This window comes from Microtus oregoni, unplaced genomic scaffold (genome assembly GCF_018167655.1).
Source record: "Microtus oregoni isolate MIOR12 unplaced genomic scaffold, Mior012 000022F_ref0000154, whole genome shotgun sequence".
In the NCBI taxonomy this organism is placed as follows: Eukaryota; Metazoa; Chordata; class Mammalia; order Rodentia; family Cricetidae; genus Microtus; species Microtus oregoni.
In genome coordinates, this window is record NW_024543081.1 from 32,091,574 (window position 1) to 32,112,284 (window position 20,711).

At 44.8% G+C, this 20,711-nt stretch overlaps 1 protein-coding gene across 1 annotated transcript in view; it reads right to left on the reverse strand.

The window, feature by feature from the left end:
* Fer1l6 (fer-1 like family member 6) overlaps nt 1-20,711 on the reverse strand; it is a 148,753-nt gene that overhangs the window by 4,825 nt on the left and 123,217 nt on the right. Inside the window, exons 34-41 of the mRNA XM_041672085.1 lie at nt 19,145-19,272; nt 14,970-15,140; nt 13,721-13,881; nt 11,532-11,674; nt 10,634-10,722; nt 10,151-10,249; nt 7,591-7,832; nt 6,067-6,230 (exon numbers count right to left, since the gene is read on the reverse strand). Coding sequence (XP_041528019.1) covers nt 6,067-6,230; nt 7,591-7,832; nt 10,151-10,249; nt 10,634-10,722; nt 11,532-11,674; nt 13,721-13,881; nt 14,970-15,140; nt 19,145-19,272 — 1,197 coding nt within the window. The remainder of the gene's footprint in view (nt 1-6,066; nt 6,231-7,590; nt 7,833-10,150; nt 10,250-10,633; nt 10,723-11,531; nt 11,675-13,720; nt 13,882-14,969; nt 15,141-19,144; nt 19,273-20,711) is intronic.

Sequence of the window (20,711 nt, forward strand, 5' to 3'; positions counted from 1 at the left end):
TTTTAAGACTATAGGAAATAAATAATATATAGCTTCTATATGTTAGTCACTCTTCTATACAATTGTCAGCATATACTAATATACTGAATAGCTCAAATTGCGGTTGTACATCTTGTCTCTGGCTCATGTATTCTATTATCTCTGGGTCTGTCTCGAAACGAAGCAAGGTAGCTATTCTTTCTGTAGCTGGAGAACCAAAGCCAGAGATCAAACAAGGTTTCCAAGGATGTACATACAATAAGCCATCCAACTAGAATTTGAATCCTGGTTTGTAAGACAGAAAGACTCCTGATATTTCCATGGTAAGGAACTGTCTGGCAACTTATCCATTCATTTATTAGATACTGGATTAGAAGGTTTAAAATGTTCTCCTCGGATAATTCCATAATCTCTTCGTGATCACCACCTAATGGTGCTTGCCTCCTTCAGTCTTGATTTCCCCGTCTGCCAGCCACTCTAGAGTGAGCTGACTGTAACATCTAGAATGTGCTAACGGCAGAGTTAGGGCTCTGGGGAGCTCCTTAAGACTAGGTGATTGGAAGAAAGCTAAGAAAGCAGCTTAAAATTCATGGCAAAGTGAGTAATCTCATTACATAAGCAGTGCTTTCTTCCAGGCCTCTTTCATAGGCGGCCTAAACTCTGTTGAGCAGTGTTATGTTTTAAGAACTCCATCCAGTTGCTCTAATTTGAATGAGAGTCATCTTGAGAGGTGCTAGCCAATTATCGAGTTCTGGAATTCTTGGAACAGGGTGGAAATCAACAGGGAACACTCAGGATGAGGGTAGAAGAACCATAGCAGCCTTTTTATACTCTACTGCTTAATAATAATAAGCTCAGCTTAGAGCTCTGTAAGCTGATTGGTGCTCCATATGCCTACGATCCATTTAAAGTACCCAGAAAAGCAGACAGCATTTCCGTGTCCATGCTGCAGACAAAGAAAGCTTGGAGATGCTTGTTAATCTCTGTTCCAATGTTGTGATGTGCATCCTTCGTCCACTTATTTCATGACTGTTTGTACGTCCAAGTGACTCCTTGCTGAGAAAAACAGAGAACTCGGAGCAAAGTGCATGGCAGGAGGGAGAGAGAGGCAGATAAAAAACATGAATGAATAAGAGATGCGAGGTGGACTGAACTCAAATTATGAATTCAGATCTTGGGGCTCTCAATCAACCTTTGGGTCAATCCAAAGCAGCACTAAATGTTCTAGCATTCAGAAATGTTATTAGTATTGTGTGTGTGTGTGTGTGTGTGTGTGTGTGTGTGTGTGTGTGAGAGAGAGAGAGAGAGAGAGAGAGAGAGAGAGAGAGAGAGAGAGAGAGGAGAGAGTCAGAGAACAGCTCACGGTAGACAGTCCTCTTCTTCAGTCCCTAAGAGTCTTGGTAATTGCACTCAGCTGCTCGGGCTTGGCAGCAAGCATCCTTACCCACCGAGCTATCTTTAATATCAATTAATAACTGTACCTTTTCTGAAAAGATAGGAAGGGATTTCGCAGTCTTTGCCGCCATTCTGGCGTTAGTATATGTATTTGATCCCAGTTTATGGACTGGAGATGGATAGCTTGAAGATGGCATAGAACAGCACAGCTCAGCATGGACACTAGTTGAAGGAATATAACCTAGCGGTCTGCATTGAAACAATGTGCCCTTGAGTGAGCAGCCTGTCCTTTCTAAGACTCACATTCTAAGGATGTTCGTAGTATGAACGTACCGCCTCCACCCTCCTCCAGCTTCAGGCACACGTAGGTGAGTCCCGCAGGTCCAGAGTGTAACCGGAAATCACAAAAAGAAGGCTGAGCACATAAATTCTGTCCTCAGCATAGAAGTAATTCATATTCATAATCAGCTATTATGAAAAGCCTTGCTTACTCCAGCCTCGGGAAGGCAACAGAGGAGGCGTGCCTGGCGCATTCTGATAAACACTGCTCCTTGCCTATCTCCGCACCCAGAGGGCTTCGCTTCCTACTCTCTCATCAGTATTCAGCCGCGCACCAAACAGAGCTCTTAAGCTAATAATATCCTCCAGATGTAATTTAAAATCAGGGTTAGAAGGAAAGAGAAGAACCACAGACAGTTTGGAGAGATTATCCATTAACCTCATGACATCTGTGGATGGGAAAAACGGCGAGGACAGGTCCCCAAAGAGAGTGTGGATGTTCTGTACCATGGCTACTGCTTACAAACTTCAAACTTCAACAGGCCGGGATTGGCTATCAGGTAAGTGCAGAAGAGACTGCGTTCAAAATGGACACACCTTTCCCACCAATAATTAATTATTATTACTTATTAAAAGGCAACTCCACCGGTATTAAAGGAGTCATGTGCAAAACATATTCATGATGGAATGCGCATTGGTAAAGTACTTTTAAGGAAAAACTATACACTGAGAGTTCTGGCTTGAATCTGAAATGTCCCCCTGTGCGTTCATGTTTTCAGGGCTTGCTCCCTAGCTGGTGATGTGGAAGCTTCAGGAGGCGAGCTCCAGACCGTCCATCAGCCTCATCCTCTGCTTTCTGGTCCACCAGGACGGGAACAACCTTCGGCTCACATTTTCACCACTGTCTTCCCTGCTGTGATGGACTGAAAACTTCTGAAACTGGGAGGCAGAATCAATCCTTCCTCCTTGAGTTGTTTCTCACAGCAAGTCCATGTAGCTCATTCATATATGTGTGCACACTGTACACACCCATGTTCTCAACCTAGGAATCTCATTTCTGAGTATCCGAATTAAATCCTGATTCAGAATTCAGAAAAGGCTTTTGTGCTAAGCGTGGCGGTTATTGAACCAACTGCCCAAGCTGTCCTGTGTGCTTTCGCTAGGTGTCTCAGACTCTTCTTGGATTTTTTTTTTTTTGTAATAGGCCTGAAGTTCCCTAATTCTGGCATAAGATGATATCTCGAGCGATCCCTGCAGCCAGCTTGTACTGACTCTGAGGACGGTGTACTGCACACTATAAGCTGTGTGAGCCTAAATGTCTATATTATACAGTTTGGGCTACCGATAAGCAGTTTTAAAACTAGTCTGGCAGGTGTTGGACATTGTAAACAAATCCCTTCACCCCTGCCAGAGTCAAGGCACAAAACCACCCAACAGTCCCAACACTGTGTGGACATTGCATATACACACTTTTGAGATGGGGTGCAGTGGGGGAGCCCTCACTCTGTAACTCGGGCTGGTATGTAGCCTATGCCAGTTTCAAATTTGGAGCAGTCCTCCTGCCTCAGCTTTCCGAGTGCTGGGAGGACAGGTTGAGTCATCCTTCCCAGCACTACGAATAGTATCAAAGCCTGAGAGGACCACAAAGAGCTGGAATTTGAGAATGTGCCATAAGGACACCCCTAGGGCATCTACTTCAGCCCTTGAGCCTTAGAGGCCTGGAGGCCGACACTCAAGAGACAGAAGGTGGCCTGAGTGTCCCAGCTTTGCCTTTACCTGAGTTTAGAATGAAGTCACGTCACATTTTCCCTTTAGGATGCATAAGGGGAAAGACAGATTTTAAAAGACTTAATTCTTTCTGTTAATGACAAGGGGAAAAGACCAGGCATAGAACCATAGACCTGAAGGGTCACGAGTTCGAGGCCCACCTGGACCATATAGAGTCCTGTGAACAGCAAACAAACGAGATAAACCTGTCAAAAGGTTTCTCCTCTCTTTCTTTTTTTTTTTTAGAGCATTTACTTTAGAAGAGCTATAATTATAAGTACTAACTCTTCTCTTTGAAATGTATGCAAATGCCTTTGAAAGGCCAGTAGGCTTTATCCTTTAAATATTCAGGCTCCATTTATTGAGTTCTTTGGGGTTAAAGCACGCTGGCTTGGGAAAAGAAGAAGCAGGCTAGCTCCGTGACTAGTTGGAGCTGGTACCCTTGACTAAACTTGACCCTTTGGCGCTGGTCTCTGCAGGGGCAGTGACGCAGAGGTCAGAGAGCAGAGGCGGGGACTCAGGCTTCCACAGTAACACGTGATCTCCACACTGTCGGTGTGTATTTTCAGCCCTTCATGAGCTGTCAGGCACAGCCGACTGTTGTTAGCAATACTTGTCATTGATACAGACAGACCATGCTCCACTGTGTCAGCAGGAAGCTAGAGGCTTCCCAAGGGACAGCAAGCTCCTTGGGACCAGTATCAGCTTCCTATTCAACAATCAGGGATACCCCTAGGGAAGCCCGGTCAGGAGGACATTCCTTGTAACTACTGAGATAAAATGAATAGCTGATAGAATAGCTAGATGACCCATACTAAAAAAAAAAAAAAAAAAAAAGAAGAAGAAGAAGAAGAAAGAAAGAAACCTCACAGTAAACAGAAATGAGACACATGTAATTAATAGCTCTTAACTTAATAAAGAGCCTCGATCACAGATTGAAGAAGTCCGTTATCTTGGTCAGTTCACCAGAACTATTGTCCATAAGTGATCTGAAGATCAGGCCCCATGGCCATCTTTTCAGGCCGGGCACTTCCTGACTTAAGACTGGCAGGAACATATAAGAATGACCTGACCTGGATCTTGCTGTTAGAAGTGTGGGATGCCGGGCAGACACTGTAGAAGGACCTTCCATGTAACAGCTTCTTAGGGGATTCTTGTATATATTAAACTTCCTAAATGGGGCTCAGAGACTCAATGGTTTATCATAAGTTCCATGTGCAAGGTCCTGACCTAAGAGCATGTATTTAAATTTGGAAAGCAATTTTCTTTCTATGGGATTGTGGTGATTTGATTGATTGCCTTATAGGCGCTGGCATTTGAGCACTTGGTCTCCAGTAGGTGGCGCTGTTTAGGAAGGTGGTACAGCCTTGCTGGAGGAAGTATGTCACTGGGGGTGGGCTCTGAGAGTGTATGGACTTGCCTCACTTCCAGCACACTCTCTGTTTCATGTTTGTGGTTGAAGGAGTGATCTCTCTGCTTCCTGCTCTAGCTGCCATGCCTACCCCACCATGGCTGACACCTATCCCTCTGAAACCGTAAGCTAACATAAACTCTTCCTTCCACAAGTTTCTTTCAGCCATTTTAACGCAGCAACAGAACAGTAACTGAAACAGTGAAAATTCCAGTGGTCCTATTTAAAGAATTTCCACTCTTGGTTTCCGTGTTAGCCTGTTTCCTCATTTTCTTCCTCCATCTCTGCCTTTCCCTCCTTAGCCTCTCTGTCTGGGATTGATCATCTCAAACAATAGTCTCAACTCCTAATCTCTGGGTCCAGAACCAGCATAGAATTATAGTACAGTTATCTCTCAGTAAGTTCTCCAGGGACGTAGAAGACCCGGGGTGACTGGCACCTCAATTTCCTCACCAATACCAACAGGCCACAGGAAACCAAACTAAGAATAGACAAGAGAAGAAGATGCTTCAGAAAGAGTAGATACCAGGGCATCAGGCCAGCAGCTTCCAAGGGCTCTCTTGCTCACACCCACTGAATGTAGAGCAGAGAAAGGCTAGCAGGGGAGAGACCTGCTGCCTGCCTCAGTCCCTTGGTCCAGCCTACCCGACCACTCACGTCCACAAGCCCTGCCCCTACAAAGGACCAATGGGGTGAGGGGGTGGGGTTCAAAGAATGTAAAATAGAAACACCCTGCTCAATAGCTTTAAAAGATCATAGACTGCAGTCATAGGTGGGCTGATATGAACCAATAAACTGGCCATGCAGAAGAGAGAGAAAATGTACCCTCTTTTGGAAGTTGCAAAAGAATGGGCTGATGTTAAACTGGGGCCCATATTTGGAGATGAAGGAATGAGGAAATTACACCCGACTTGTGCATTAGCCACGGTTTTATGCATCATTTTGAGAAATGTTCAAAAAATTAATGCCAGGGGCATGAGTTCAGGTGAAAAGAGGGAAAATCACCCCAATGGAGACAGCTTATAAATCAAGTAGGCTGTGATATGAAAGGATTATTAATGCATTTATAAAGCTTTAGAAAGTCTAGCTTCTTGACAGAATCTTTGCTTCAAGGGCTCTAAAACGTCACTTCAAAGCACTTAACTGGAAGCTCACAAAATGGCTCGCCAAGAGAGCTCAGGGCCCCTGATCACCCCCTCCCAACCAGCAGCCCACCTCCTACAGCCGTCATTTACCGTGAGCTCTTTGCTTTTGGCAAAAGGCCACCAGCCGCGCACGCGCTTTTGCTGGAATATGGAGATCTTGTTCTCCTCGCTTGCGTTTTCAAACTTGGACAGATCGCAGGCTTTTGCAGATTTGGCTGCCCGAGGGAAGCTGTTGAGATTCATTTCCAGGGAGCCTGCGAAGAGATGTCCCTAACAGTTACGGAGGGCTTTCCTGTCACTGTGTACCAGCACAGACTCCTACGCTCACTGCCAGCCGTCCCCTCAGCCTCACACTGCACGAGAGATGTGCTAGCTAGATGAGCAGGTATAAATGGGATGGACACATGTGGCCACCAAGATTAATATCATGGCAGCGGCTAGACGGCAGACACAGAGTGTCACATGAAGCTTTGGGCTTCAGTTTGGAGGGTTGTGATTACAGGGCATCTTCCGGGCTCTACATGGAGTTCCCTGGATTATGGACCCAGCTTGACCAGGTTTGTCATACTTCAGTACTGATCTCCCCCATAAGAGTCTCCATACAGCATCTTGCAGGTCACAGTCAAAGTTCTTCCGCCTTTGCATCTACCCTGTAGGATAGAAGAGGGCCTCCCAGTTCCCCACAATGTTGCTTCAAGGTAAGAGAGTATCATAAAGGAGTTGTGTCTCACTTTGACGACTTTCCTATCATAAAGTAACATTTTTAAAATGTGAAACTTTAGAGCGTGTACATCAGCTTTATATATTATATATTTTATCTCATATATGTATATGCGCACACACACACACACACATATATATATATTCTATTATCCAATCTCACCAAAGTGACCACAGCTCTATATAGTAGTGCCTAGCCCCAGCCTGCCTGAGCCTCCTGTACATATAAATGTGCATCTTAAAGAAATAAGATTTTCTTCCCACATTCTGTTTTGCTTAGTGCATCTCCAACTTTCCAAATCACAGATGGTTTCAGTGTTTTTATGGTGGCAGCGTTGTTGTTTACTGAGTTTCTCCTGTATGAGGACCTGTAGTAGGCTCTTTTTCTTAAAGATTTATTCTATTACTTTATTTTACATGTTTGTGTACAGACTTGAACATATGGATGTGTACCATAGTCATGCAGGTGTCTGTGCAGGGCATCCAGTGCCCTGGAACTGGCGTTTCAGGTGGTTGTGAGCCTCCTGATGTGGGTGCTGGGAACCAAACCCAGGGACCTCTGCAAGCGCAGCATGTGCCCTTGACTGCTGAGCCACCTCCCGGGCCTCTCTGGTTGGTCATAATTGATCAGTAATGAACTCAAAAGTTTCACTGTTTCTTAGTTAAATAGAGACCAACTTGCCTGAATGTGTTAGGCACCTTTCATAAGCACAGACTATAATTTTGCCAGTTCCCCAGTAATGACTGGTTGGACTGCTGATAGTTTTGTTTTTTTTTTGGTAATCACAAATAGCACTAAAATTATTGTGCTCATAACAAAGTCACACTCAGCCCTCCAAAAGCTAGGGCGACATTCTTAGCATGAATACGTGCTTGAGAAGGCCACGGGCTTACCCAGGAAGTCATCCGAGGAGAGTCTTTCAAAGTCCCAGACCTGCAGCACCAGCATGGCCGGAGTCTTACACTCCATTTTCTCCAGGGAGAAGATGTTCTCCCGCTTGGTGATGACCATCTGCTTTTCAGCTGGAAGATACTGGAAGGGAAACAGGAAACGCCAGTTGAAGTTCCCTTCTCCAGTCAGGGAATTGTAGTGCACATCCGTCTCCTGCTTGTCGTCCTCCAAACCCTTGATCCACCTGCAGAAAGAGAAGGAGTGTGTTACTCGGGATCAAGAGTGAAGTAACCAGCCTGCGCCACAGCCTCCCGTCATAGGTAGCTGGGTTAGACCGGAGTTTCCATTTTGATATGAAAGAGAAAAACTGGGATGAAAAGGAAGACGTTCCAAAGCAGGCTGCGTAAGTGTCTTTGATAGTTTATAGATCAGACGCTCTGTGCAATTAATATAGAAAATAGGACGTGGATGTGCGGCTGGAGCCCCTGTCGTGCCGGGAGTCCTTTTTGTAAGGACGTCAGTCTCCATTCCAGAGTTTCGGAAAAAGATTACACTGAAGCCTCTAAAATTGGGTGGTTAGACCTGCTGTCGTGACTGGGACTCCGATGTCCCTCCTCCCTGGCTCTGGGTCCTGACAGTGCAGGGGGTTTGAGTCACTGTATACAGGGATAGGAGTGTATGTCAGGGAGTAGACGGGCTGCCCACAGCCATTCAGCTTCCAAATTCTGTCTGCACCCACTCCCATGTGGCCACAGGTCAGTCATCTGACCTGTTCGTGTCTTAGCAAATGTTGGGGCTTCTGGTTTACAGGGCTGGGGAATTACATAACACACCTCTTAAGAACCTTGGGGACTCAGATGATTTGTGATATTCTTTCTTCTCAGTATTATCCATTGCTTTTCCTCCATGCTAAGAATAATGCAAGCTATATGTAATATGTTCCCCTCGTCCTTCATCCATGGTTAACTAACTCAGAACACAAGTGTTTTTTATTCAAACTAATTGAGAATTCAAACAACTTGTTTTCTTTTTTTCCTAAAGACTTATGTTCATTGTTTTTCATTATGTGTATGTGTGTGTCTGTGTGTGGGTAAGCACATGTGTGTGCCAGTGTCCAAGGAGGCCAGCGGTGTTGAATTCCCTGAAGCTGAAGTTACAGGTTCCTCTGGGCTGCCAAATGTGGGTACTGGGAACTGAACTCAGGTCCTCTGGAAGAGCAGTATGTGCTCTCAATGCTGAGCCCAAATCACCTGCACACCCCCCCCCCCCCAGGGAAGATGAAAACCCTTCTCTTCACCCAGGAGTGGTACCATTTGGGTTTGGACACACTTAGTTAGCTAAAGACACAAGAAAATGACAGCGAGATAAAACAGCGGGATGAGACAATGCCTTGAACTATGAACAGCTGGATGGAAGGACCCTGAGCTTCCAAACCCTGAGAAGTGAGAGGCCAACGTAGGAGGAAACAGGAAGAATATACTGCTGCATGGTCGAGAGAGAGAGAGAGAGAGAGAGAGAGAGAGAGAGAGAGAGCCTGCAGGAGGAGGGGCAGCTATGCCAGGAGCTCCCTAGAGCACAAGAAAAGAAAGACTAATTAAAAAAACAAATCCAGGTGAACCATTGGAATTAGCAATGGAAGGCCTGTGTTTGTGCCGTGCTGGGGAGGGAGCCAGGCCCAGGCAGATGAGAGATAAGGGAGAGGAGAACAAACATGAACACCTTTCTATACATCTTAGTGGCCAGGACTTGGAAGTTTCCGAACTCTTCCAGAAGCCTTCCATATTGTGAGCAATGATAAAAATACCACTCTACAGAACACATTAATCTTTCCTGAATGTGACTGGAAAGCAATTTCAGACAATTTGAATTCTGTTCTTCAAATACTATTCTGCTACTTCAATTACTCTTTCTTTGTCATATTTTATTCCTCTATTCTCATTCTGAAAAAAAATGACAATTTTGAACCACCAGGCTTTGACTGCCAAGTGTATTTAGAGCAGAAGGTACTTCTTGCTCAAGAATGGCGGAGAACTGTCATCATGAGGCTGTGATCAGTTAAAATCTGATTCTGTCCTCACCTACTCCCTGACTGGAGCCTGAATAGAAGCTGGCCCCAGTTATAAGCAATATATTGAATGCTTCCCCCCAGGGTCCTAAGTGAGGATCTATTTTCAGTAAATAGTGCCAGCAAATGGGAAGGCCTAAATTCTAGCCTTTGCATTAGCTTTACAATCTGCTAAACACATGGCTCCTCCCTCTATAACACTCAAGTTGCCCTGCTTGTTTCAGATGAAAGACAGGTGTACTTTTAAGGACATGCAACTGAAAGATAGTTCAATAAGATTTACTCACTGAAAAATTACTTTTCATAAAATAATTCTTAGCAAAATGAACAAACAAGACAAAGTTCTCACACAGAAAGATGACCTTACCTAACTTGAAACAGGATAGGTCCTTCTGTGGAACGTGGGTAGCAGCTCTCATGAGGTGAGGCACAGACTGGCCAGAGATTGAAGAGGGGGAGATGGAGAAAGGAAGAATGGAACTTGTGGGGGACCTTACCCTTTGACATAAATATCACTTGACTTTTGACCCGTGAAGATATTCTCGTCTTCTAAGATGACATCTTCAGTATTCCAGATGGTCACCCTCAGCTCATATCTGGGGTGAAGAAACACAGCGTTAGGTAAACGACCTTGAAACAGAGCCAAAAAGCATTGCACTTTGTCTGGAAGCCTTGAGTCTGCCAAGTCCATTAGCATCAGCACTGGAGGCTGGTCTGTCAGAACCATGTAGCTCCTCTGGAGATCACATATTTACCAGGATATGGTTAGGGCAGGGTAGCTTCTCCTATGGGCCAGCATCATCCTGATGAAAAGCTTGAAATACAGAACCCACCGCCATCACGACTACCCATGCACCACTGTCAGCGGCCAGGTGGAGAGCGAGGTGTGATTGCTAGCTAGCCTATCATCTCCCATCTCAAACCCTATCATCTCTTACTCCAGGGCCATGGTCTCCTCCCCTCACGATGGGCAGACTTACCCTTTGGGCTTCCTTGGTGAAATGTCAACAGGAGGTCCAAGCTGAGGTGTATCTTTGGGAAATATGTCTACCCACATCTGAAGACGGCCCTTGTCAACAAAAGAAGATTTCCTTTAGCTTTGAGAGAGGGCAAGATGTGAAAATCGACCATTCATTGTTTTCAAACATCCTTTCAAAGAAATGGATGTTAGACATGATTTGGTGTCTTTGATACATGTGGCCTATTTGTTAACAACATCTCTCTCTCTCTCTCTCTCTCTCTCTCTCTCTCTCTCTCTTTCCTTGTTTCCATTCTTCCTCCCTTACTTTCTTCTTTGAGCTAGACCCTCTTATAGCCTAGGCTGACGGTGAACACATTATATACCTAAAGCTTGCCTTGATCTCCTGATACAGCTCCTTCCACCTTCCAAATTCTGGAATTAAAGGCACGAACAACCATGCCTGGGATAACTTATAGTTTCTATTAAGAATTTACTAATGCATTAGTTAAGATCCAAGGAGCGTCTACCCTGCAGCAGACATGGCACTGTGCACTTCATGCACACTGTGTCTTCAACTCTTCCTTATCAGTTAAGTTTCAAAGTTTCTCAAATGTCCAAGTTCTTCCAAAGAACTTTGATAATTCAAATTATAAAAATGAAAACAAAACAAAAACAAAAGCAGCACTTCCCAGTTAAGTTACAGACCCCTTGAATTCTACTAAACTTAAATATCATGCCAGGCTCCTTAAGACAGATTTGGGAGTTCAATGGACCCCTTTTATCACCTTCCCAATGTAGGCACATTTAATAAACCTTTCTCTGCTTTTCACTGTGACTTTGATCGATTTGCCTACTGAGGATGTGTCACCAACCCAAACTCCCTTAAGCTCTGGCCGTCATAAAGCTGGGAAAGCTACCTGCTCCAGTCCCGGCTTATCCTTGTGGTACAATGGTCGTGTTTCTATGTGCTCGGGAACCAGTTTACACCCGACCTCAGGGATGTCCTCCCAGGAGTGCAACACCTTGAGGGCCAAGTGTTCATAAGACTCCACCATCTCCTCTGCAGAGAGCAAAGACAAGGAAAGAGGCTTGTTAGATGCCATTCCTCCAAAGAGTGAGGGCTGCAGAAGCTTTCTTGGTTCTTCCTGTAACAATCTATCCTGGAGTTACTAGGGGATAGGAACAAAGAAAATGGAAAACACGAAGAGCTAGAGGCAGCATGGTATGAAGGAGAAAGACTGAACGAGGACAGAGACCTGAGATAAGTCAATGAATAGAAGACAGAGACAGCAATAACACCCTGAAGTGGGGATTCGGGGTGTGCGTGCGCGCGCGCGCACACGCGCACACAAACACACACGCGCACACACACACACACACACACACACACACAGACTCAACCAGATCCCTGGAGACCTCCCAGGCCAGAAAAGATAGATGCCAGACACTAAAAAGGGTATGCTTGATAACACCATGGTGAGAAGTCCTAGAAATCAGGGTGGCCTTAAATAAAATGGGGTACAAACTGTGTTTGTGGATGTCTTCACTTTCCCTGGGATCTCCCAACTATAAACACCTATACTTCATTCCACCAAAGGAGGCGATTCATGTTTTAAAGGTTAAACACATTGGTGAAAAGAATATCACAAAGCAAGACAAAGTTATTGAAAGAACAAAGACTTTTGACAAAGCTCATTATGGTAAAAATTTGATACAAGATAATTAAACCTGACTTTATAGAAAGGGACCACAGACACAATTGCCTGGTGGCAATAATTACATTGGTAAGAGCTGACAGAGTTAGACAATCGATGAATAAAATCTTTGTCTTAAAGTTTAATCCCTCAGGAACTGACCTTATGAACATAATCTCAGATTTTTAGTGGGAAAATCCTAACTATTCAATCATTGTTTAATCAAATGTAAACTTTTGGCCAAATAATTACATTACTGCAAGAGTATATTGTGAAGAAGAATTTTTTTTCAGCAGAAATCTACATCAGTATGCCGCCAATAACACTGTCTAAACAACAATAACTCCACAGGCAAGAACCTGCGGTGTGTTCTTGGATCCAAAATAATGAAGTAAAAAGAAATAAAATTGGTGGACGCCAATGGTGTGAAGCAGCCTCTACCACCTTAGCTTGACTCTGCAGTAAAAGCGTGGAAACTTTATACCAGAATTGTGTTGTGCCATTAAAAATGCCTTCCCCACTCATCCCAAATCTGTGGTAGCTTCTTTGGGATCTTCATGGTGTGTCCGTGATACTCGTGGAAAAACATGCATCTTTCGATGCTAAGACAGTTGGGTACAGCACTTGTGGGGTAGCGACTGGTACCCAGTGTTTTGCTCTGTATAATGTGGGGGTAGTGGCTGGTACCCAGTGTTTTGCACTGTATAATATTCACTGAAGGTTAATTGTTTGCTTTGCACATTTGCAAGTCCTTAACAATTAATGCTCACATGCGGCAGAGTTAGCAGAACTTTGTGATTGGGAGTGTTTGTCATTAACCTCCTTGGTCTTCCGTTTTTTTCCTTCTGGGAGCAAAATTACTTTTGTAATCAGATGACCCGGTGTCCCCAAGCCTCAAACACTACTAGAACCAGCCTCCTTTTTTCTTTCTTTCTTTTAAAAAACAAACAAACAAACAAAAAAAACCAAAAAGCAAAACAGCCGTGTTCTTGCCAGCCACAAGGTCACCAACCACAAGGTCACTGACCACAAGCACTGTGAGAAGGCGGAGGAGGGAACCAGAGCGTAGTGCTTATGGGAATGTGGGAAAACTAGGACAACCCCCAGGAGGCAGTGTGCAGATGCCTTCAAAGACTAAAATTTGAATTGTTTGATTCAGAAATCATACCCCTGAGCACATACACAAAAGAGTGAAGTCAGCACATGGAGATGGCATCTGTACCCCATGTCATTTGGAACAGCCAAGGAACAAAATCACCTAACCGTACATTAACTGGTGAACTGCCAAAGAAGTGTGGTATGTGTGCACCATGGAATAGTATTCAGCTGCAGAGGGGACTAAAATCCTACCAGTGGTGACAAAACAAAAGAAAAAGAACAGCTGCCATCAGCAGATCTCGGCCGGGAGTTACCAGAGTCTTCCTCTGCGAATGCCGTTTTCCCGGAAAAGACCTGATTGCCAATCTGTATCTTCCCAGGACGAAAGTGCGGCCCGTCCAGCTTGTTGTCTTTGCAGAGCTTGGTTAGGATCTCTGTGGGTTTAGACGTGTCCCTCCAGGCATTGTACCCTTCTCTGAGAAGTGGAGGAAGGACAGATGAAGTGAGGCTGATTGCCCTCTGGGGGATCATCCTCTGAGACCCCCCCAATGAAGGCTCAACTCAAGTGTGAGTGTGTGTTTTCCTTCACACCGGCTCACCCCTGTCTACACCTGGGCTAGTGTGCTTTTGGCCTTGTTCCCTTTTCTCCTCTTTCTAGTCAAGCATCTTTTCATATATATGAATAGCTTGTATGTCAGACAGGGCCTGTAAGCAGCTTGACCTAAGATGGCTTGCAGGAAATGTCGATTTTTGTTTTTTAAAAAAGTGATAACTCTTCTTAAAACAACACCGAAGTGAAATTCGCTCCGGCCAGTCTCTTTTCCTGCTGCTGTGGGTTCCAGGCAAGTTTAGCCGCGTGCGCCATTTAAGAGCAGAACCCAGCTTGTTACCTCACTGTCTCTCCTCCCGCCCTCTCCCTTCCGTCATACAACTTAAAGACTCTTGTCTCAGGCAGAAGGTTTTGAGTTACAGAATGAAACCACAATCAATGTCTATATTTTCCTAGCTGTAATTTGTAAGATTTTTGTTTAAAAATTATAATCAGATTCAACATACTTTAAAAAAAATTAAGCTGGTAGCCTACATTTAAAACTAAAGGAGAATTGCTAATTTTTCTAAAGAATGTTGGTTCCACTCTTCCTTCAGTTAGAAACTCCCCCAGCGAGTTCTGGGGGAACTCCAAAGCTCTGGAAACAGCGGGCACTAAGCGCATACAGCTGTTGTTTATAGAATGCTCAGACACTGAGGTTTGCATTGTATTAACCCTTCATTCTTCATCCAGCACCCCCCTACCCCAGGGAATCCCAACCACCGGACACAAGTGAACACACTTGCAATCTACAGCCTGGCTCTTTACTCTTGAAGAACCCACCCTGGCTTTTAAATCGGAGCTGCTTCCCCAGTCAGTCACATTGGCCCTTCAACACATGGAACAATTTCCCCAACCCAGCTCTGCTGATATGGTCTCCCTTCCTAGAGGTGGATAAACGCATGCACGGTCCAGATCCCCGCAAGGATGCGGCCCTGGGACACCCAGCGAGTCTCCAAGGAGAAAGAGCTTACATTTCATACTGGCTCTGCAGACCACAGATGGCTCTATGTTTGCTGTAGAAACGGTTCTCCAAGTCGATCTTGGTCTCCCCGATGAGGTCGTCTGACCCAATCATGTCATGGTCGTAGATCAGGACGGAGAGCAGGGACTCATTTGGGAAAGTGGCTTGGATTTCAAATGACCTGAGTCCAAGCAGAGGGCTGGGAGTCAGCAGTGTTTGGCAGTATGGAGCTCCACCAGCTTCCTTTCAGTTAGCTAACTCCCAGGGTGGATGCCCTGGCTGGACCAGAAATTCAGTCAGCACTGACAGGAATCTGTGTACTTTATTATCCAGGTACAGGTACTTATGGTTCCTTTGTCAAATTTCGATAGACAATGATCTGCCTTTTTACCAGCCGTATCTGAGAGTTGTTTATTCAGGACTTTGGCCTGATTTTCAATCTGATTTTGGACCTGAACTTTCTGGCTATTAAATATTGGGGATGTTACTTAAACTCTTTCACCGTCCTTGAATGAAGATGAGAAGGAACAGGACTTCTTTACAACACAGTGTAGTGGTTAGATGCAAGGCTGATCATACAACACACAAATCTCACTTCCTGGTTTTCAGCTCAGACCCAGTTAAGAATATCTTCATTCCTTTCTGCCACCTCTTTATCAAGGAATACCAGCAGGAGCTCTCAAAAAGAAAACCTTGCTTATGGAAACAAAGAATCACAGGCTGTCTCCGCAAGACTTGAGAACAGAATAGCATCCTCTGATTTTTGCCACACTGGAGCTTGCGCTTGGCCTGCAGAGACTACATATTTAATGGCTGTTGCTTTGAGAAATCTATAGCCAATCCCTCTACTTTGTAGATAAGAGAGTCAAAATCTAGAGAACCTAAGTGAAGAATCACAAATCAGCCCTTCCTGGAACTTGTGATGGGATCCTGAGTCTAGTGTAACAGAGACTGCAAACCATCTAGGAGACAATTACCAACACCACCATCCCCCCCCCCCCCAAACACACACACAGTGAGAAAAACAGGCGGTTTACAGTGCCAGGGATTATAACTGATGGAGTCGGCTCTAAAAGGCCCAGGCTGCACAGGTGCTCTTCCGGGATGAAACCCAGGTGTTCTTCATCTGTTAAGCATGGAGGTGCCTTCAAATCCTGGCTTCTAGGTTGCCATGGCTATTCTGGAGGTACATCAGGAAGCAAGCACCCAACATCCATCACTGAGTTTTGCTATTACCGTGGTAACCACTGGGAAGGGCTTAATAAGGGCTTCGCGGACCCTGGCAATGATGACAGAGTATGTGATGGCTCTGGGCCTTCTCATCAAGCTGTGCTCATGGTTTAACCTTGCCTGAATTTTAACTGGAGCTTTCATCCAAAGGCTTTGTGAAACCACCGTACTAAGATTGGATTCCTGGTCTCCCTGGAACTCCTAGGTTTACATCATATGGCAGTGATAATGCCATTCAATGTACTTGCTAGAGGAAAAATCACCACATGTGCAAAAGCTGAGGCAGTGAAGGTGTGCAGAGGTTCAGAGGTTCAAAGCACCGATGTCCCTCAGTTCCTTTGTCCCTTCATTCACTTCCTAACTTCTGGTGTTTGTCACACAGCCTCTCTGTGACAGACAGGTCCTAAGAGTGGAATAATTTCTAGTGTGCAGGGCACACAAGAAAGTGACAGAAGATGGCAGGAGCTGAGGTGGAGTCACAGGCAAAGTGTTGTGGGAAAGGGTAGACAGGCACAGAGAGATGTCCCTTCACCTGGAGCTAGACAGCAGACAGTTCTCCTGCCTCTAGACCTGGAACTCAGCCCCGCCCTTCCCTGTTTCTACAGGATGTGCAACAGTGTCATAATCCCCCATTCGTCTTTCTCTCGGTAGTCACAGAATCCCTGCAGACTGCAGAGAACCTGACACAAGATGGAGTCTCCATAACTGGGAGCGGTGTGTGTGTGTGTGTGTGTGTGTGTGTGTGTGTGAGAGAGAGAGAGAGAGAGAGAGAGAGAGAGAGAGAGAGAGAGAGAGAGAGATCTTCGGGGAACCAGGAAAGTGGGCAGATGAGGGTCAGCTAGGACCAAGACCTGCAGAGGGAAGTGAGCCATCAGAGTCAGTGAGCTATTTTAGTCACCCAAGTTCAGTAACCAGGGAGCCCATTGTTTGTTTCCAAGGTGATAAAGATTATGGGAAACTTTGAGAGCTGGGAAGAGCTGCCAAAGACCGTGGTCACACTCAGCGTTAGAAGGATGCAGTCCGATCTGAGCTCCCCATCAAATGAAGGAAGTTTTGTCTGGGTACCTCCTCTTTCCCTCGCTCATCCATTCTTTCACAATAAATACATATGATACAGCACTTAGTGTGTGCCAGGCACTCACTGTCTGCAGTGCTGGGGAGTAGCAGTGGCCTACGCGAGTTCAAGCACAGACAGATCTGACCTGGTAGAGAGAAGAAGATGGCGAACGAACACACACTCAAGTAGACCTAGGCCGGCAACAACGAAGGGGAAAGGGAGGCAGCTCAAGGAGCCAGGGTGTTAGCAGAAGGGGTTGTGACATCCTCGTATGAACACCCCAGCAGGTGGTCCCATCAGGAGGGGGGTCCCTAAGTCATGGGTTAGACACACCACCTTCTGGGACACAGGAGGATTGTGCCAGGAATGTGTGTTCTAGAGTAACTATGAAACATGAATCCCACCAACCATCTACGTCTGGACAGACTGTGAAAGTAGCCCCGTGAAGCTGTGTGCAGGTGGGAGGCACATCCGTCACACAGACCTCCGACTTTCCAGAGGCATAAAATCAGGCTGATGGAACAAGTCTACTTTACATCTAGGAAACCGTAACGGCAAAAAATGTAGCCGTGATTACATAAGTGGCAGATCGCAGTAAAGGTCATCTCTCGATCAGAGAAACAAGGGCACACTTCCCTGGTACTGTCATTTTAATCGTTCCCATTAATCCAGACCGGCTAGGTCGTTTATTGCCTCATTTCCTCAGCAGCAATAAAATCTAAGAAGCTGATGTTAATCAAATGCCATGGGGTCCAAAGCCAATACAAATAGATATATGAATTTATAATATTTCTTGTGGAGATTCATCCCGTGCTCTTCGTTCCTCAAGAAGAAGAATTTAAACTTAGTTAAGCTATTGCTACAGCATCCAAAGAGGAGAGGAAGGTGTGGATGTGTGTTGAACGCTGACTGTGCTGTGGATGTTTCACAGGTTCTTCCAAAGGAATCTAGAGTCAGGTGTCATTGCTGCTTTATAAAAGAGGAAAGCTTCAAGGAGACAAAGTTAGCTTCATAAAGTTCCAGAGTGTACATGACAATGAAACCCAGGTTCCAAGATCAGTGGTAGCCAGAGCCCAGACTCAGACAGGAGACACGTATGATATGCCATTATAAGGTCAACTGGGTGCGGCTGGAAGGATTGTTCAGTGGTTAAGGGTACTCGTTGCTCTTGCAGGAGGACCTGGGTTTGCTCCTTATAGCTCACATTTTTAGCTATTTTCTTTTTCTTCAGCTAAGGCTCATTGTTTCCAAATCAAGTTTCAATGCAGGATGAAGCAGTGGAAGTCATTATACTCTGTGACTTTCATAGACCATTGCAGTGAAAATCATATAATGTCATAAGCTAGGCTTTATGAATTAAAACTGCTTGTAGCTCAATATGTGAATTCTGTAAACAGTTACTGGGCATTTGGTCCATTATTTCAAGCTGTGTTTTAACAGTAATTTGCTTTGGAAATTTTTATGATTATGATCCTTATTACTCATTTAAATAAGCATGCTCTCTCAAGCCTGAACTCATATGCCCCTCTTGGGTTTCAGTTTTGAATACACTTCTTAACCTCTTTGTATTTTAGATGTCTTGATTGTAGGAAGAAAGCTCTCGATACAGAACTAAGAGGTGGCATCTGTGACCTTTCAAGGTACTTTTAAGACCTAGGAAATAGACATAAAACTACTTGCCTAAAGATAACTACATACCAAATCCCAAATAGGAAAACTTCCTACATTTTGTGGCTCTTTGGTGGCTGTTATCATGAGCACAAATCAATATTCAATCTTCAGCTGCTGTTTTACTTAAGACACCCGTCCACATGCACCCCATTTCTGCCCACCCTTCAGGAAGACAGCAGCAGCCAACGCAGAAAGGACAATACAACACAACTGGGATGGCCACTGACCTTCCAAACACTGGATTCAGTTGTTTGGGGATGTATTTGTCCCGGTCTTTGATTTCTGTTTTGCCAAGTCTGAGGACGATGTAGGGGTCTGATTTGCCATCTGGATCTGCTGGGCTGAGATTAAATGCCTGGGGAGGACAAAGAAAATGACTCTAACCCGGTGGCCTCAACCATGGCTGCACGTGGGGACACTTAGGTGCCAGGTTCTGTCTTGAGATGTTTCTGGGTCCTGAGCTTTGGAACTTTTCGAAGTTCCTTAGATTTTTAGAATGCAGCCTAAGCAAAGAAGCCCTGCTTGACATCCTAGTCTTGCTGATAAAAAAAAACCCAAAAACCATATTGGCATCATCTTTGTCTGCTGCCGTCTACCCAGAGGAAACCAGTCGTTGGCTCATGGTAGTGAGGAACACACTGGAGTGGGAGGCAGAAGACATGAGCCCATGTTCTAGCTACAAGTAATTATGTCATTGTGGGCAAGTTATTTTGTTTCTGGATCTTCCTGTGAAGCTATGGCCCTAAAAACCCTGCCCAGCACCAGGGGTTCCCAAAGTCATTACCCTGTGAGTCTTGCCTTTAACCATGGTTCCCTGAATGATGATGTGTTTCAGTTCATGAAGCCTAGTGACAGGCTGGCTGGGCCTGAGGCTGTCAAAAGCGGATGCGGTGGCTTCCATGGTAGGGGGCACTAAGACATGGCATCAAAACCAAGAAACTCGGAAGTGAAGAAAGCTGAGAAACAGCCCCACATTTGAGACTGTCTCCTGCAGACAGAACAGGATAAACACATCAAGCTACATATTTAAGAATGCTCTCTAGAGATTACTGAGAGCCAAAGTTTGTAAACAGGTCACATGCCAAAGCACAATCGAAATAAGTCACTCCCCTGTTTTCCCTTGTTGAATCACTGACGTTTAATTCTCTACAGCAGTGAACTCTAATACAACCTGTGTGCTTTGCTATTCCTTTGTTTATTTTTTAATTTATTTTTTTACTTTTTTATTTTTTGTTTTGTTGTTTTTTTGAAATCTAGTTTCTTTGTGTAGCTTTGATGCCTGTCCTGCAACTAGCTCTTACAGACCAAGCTGGCCTCGAACTCACAGAGATCCACCTGCCTCTGCCTCCCAAGTGCTGGGATTAAAAGCATGCACCACCACTGTCCAGCACCTTTGTTTACTTTTATGCTTCCACTTGGAGCTAGGATGTGGTCTCCATGAGAATGAGAGTTCTGTCCTGTTCATTGCTTTATCTCAAGGACACGGAACAGGGTCTTCTTAATATTTGTTGCACAAACAAGTGATCTTCTATCCACTCAAGAAAACAGCATCTGGCCACCAAAAGGAAAGAAGTCCTGTACTGATCTGGAAAAATGTCTGTGGTATCTTGTGAAGTGAGAGGAACAAAGTAAAAAAACTTTGATTTCTTTTTGTGTGCATTTTCAGTTACTGTTTAAGCACCTTTTTAGTGTTTATTAAATTATTTTAAAATCAGTGGGTTAGATAACCAGCTAATTGTGGTTAGATAACACACACAATTGCCACTAACAAGGTCCGTGCCAAACACCGGCTCT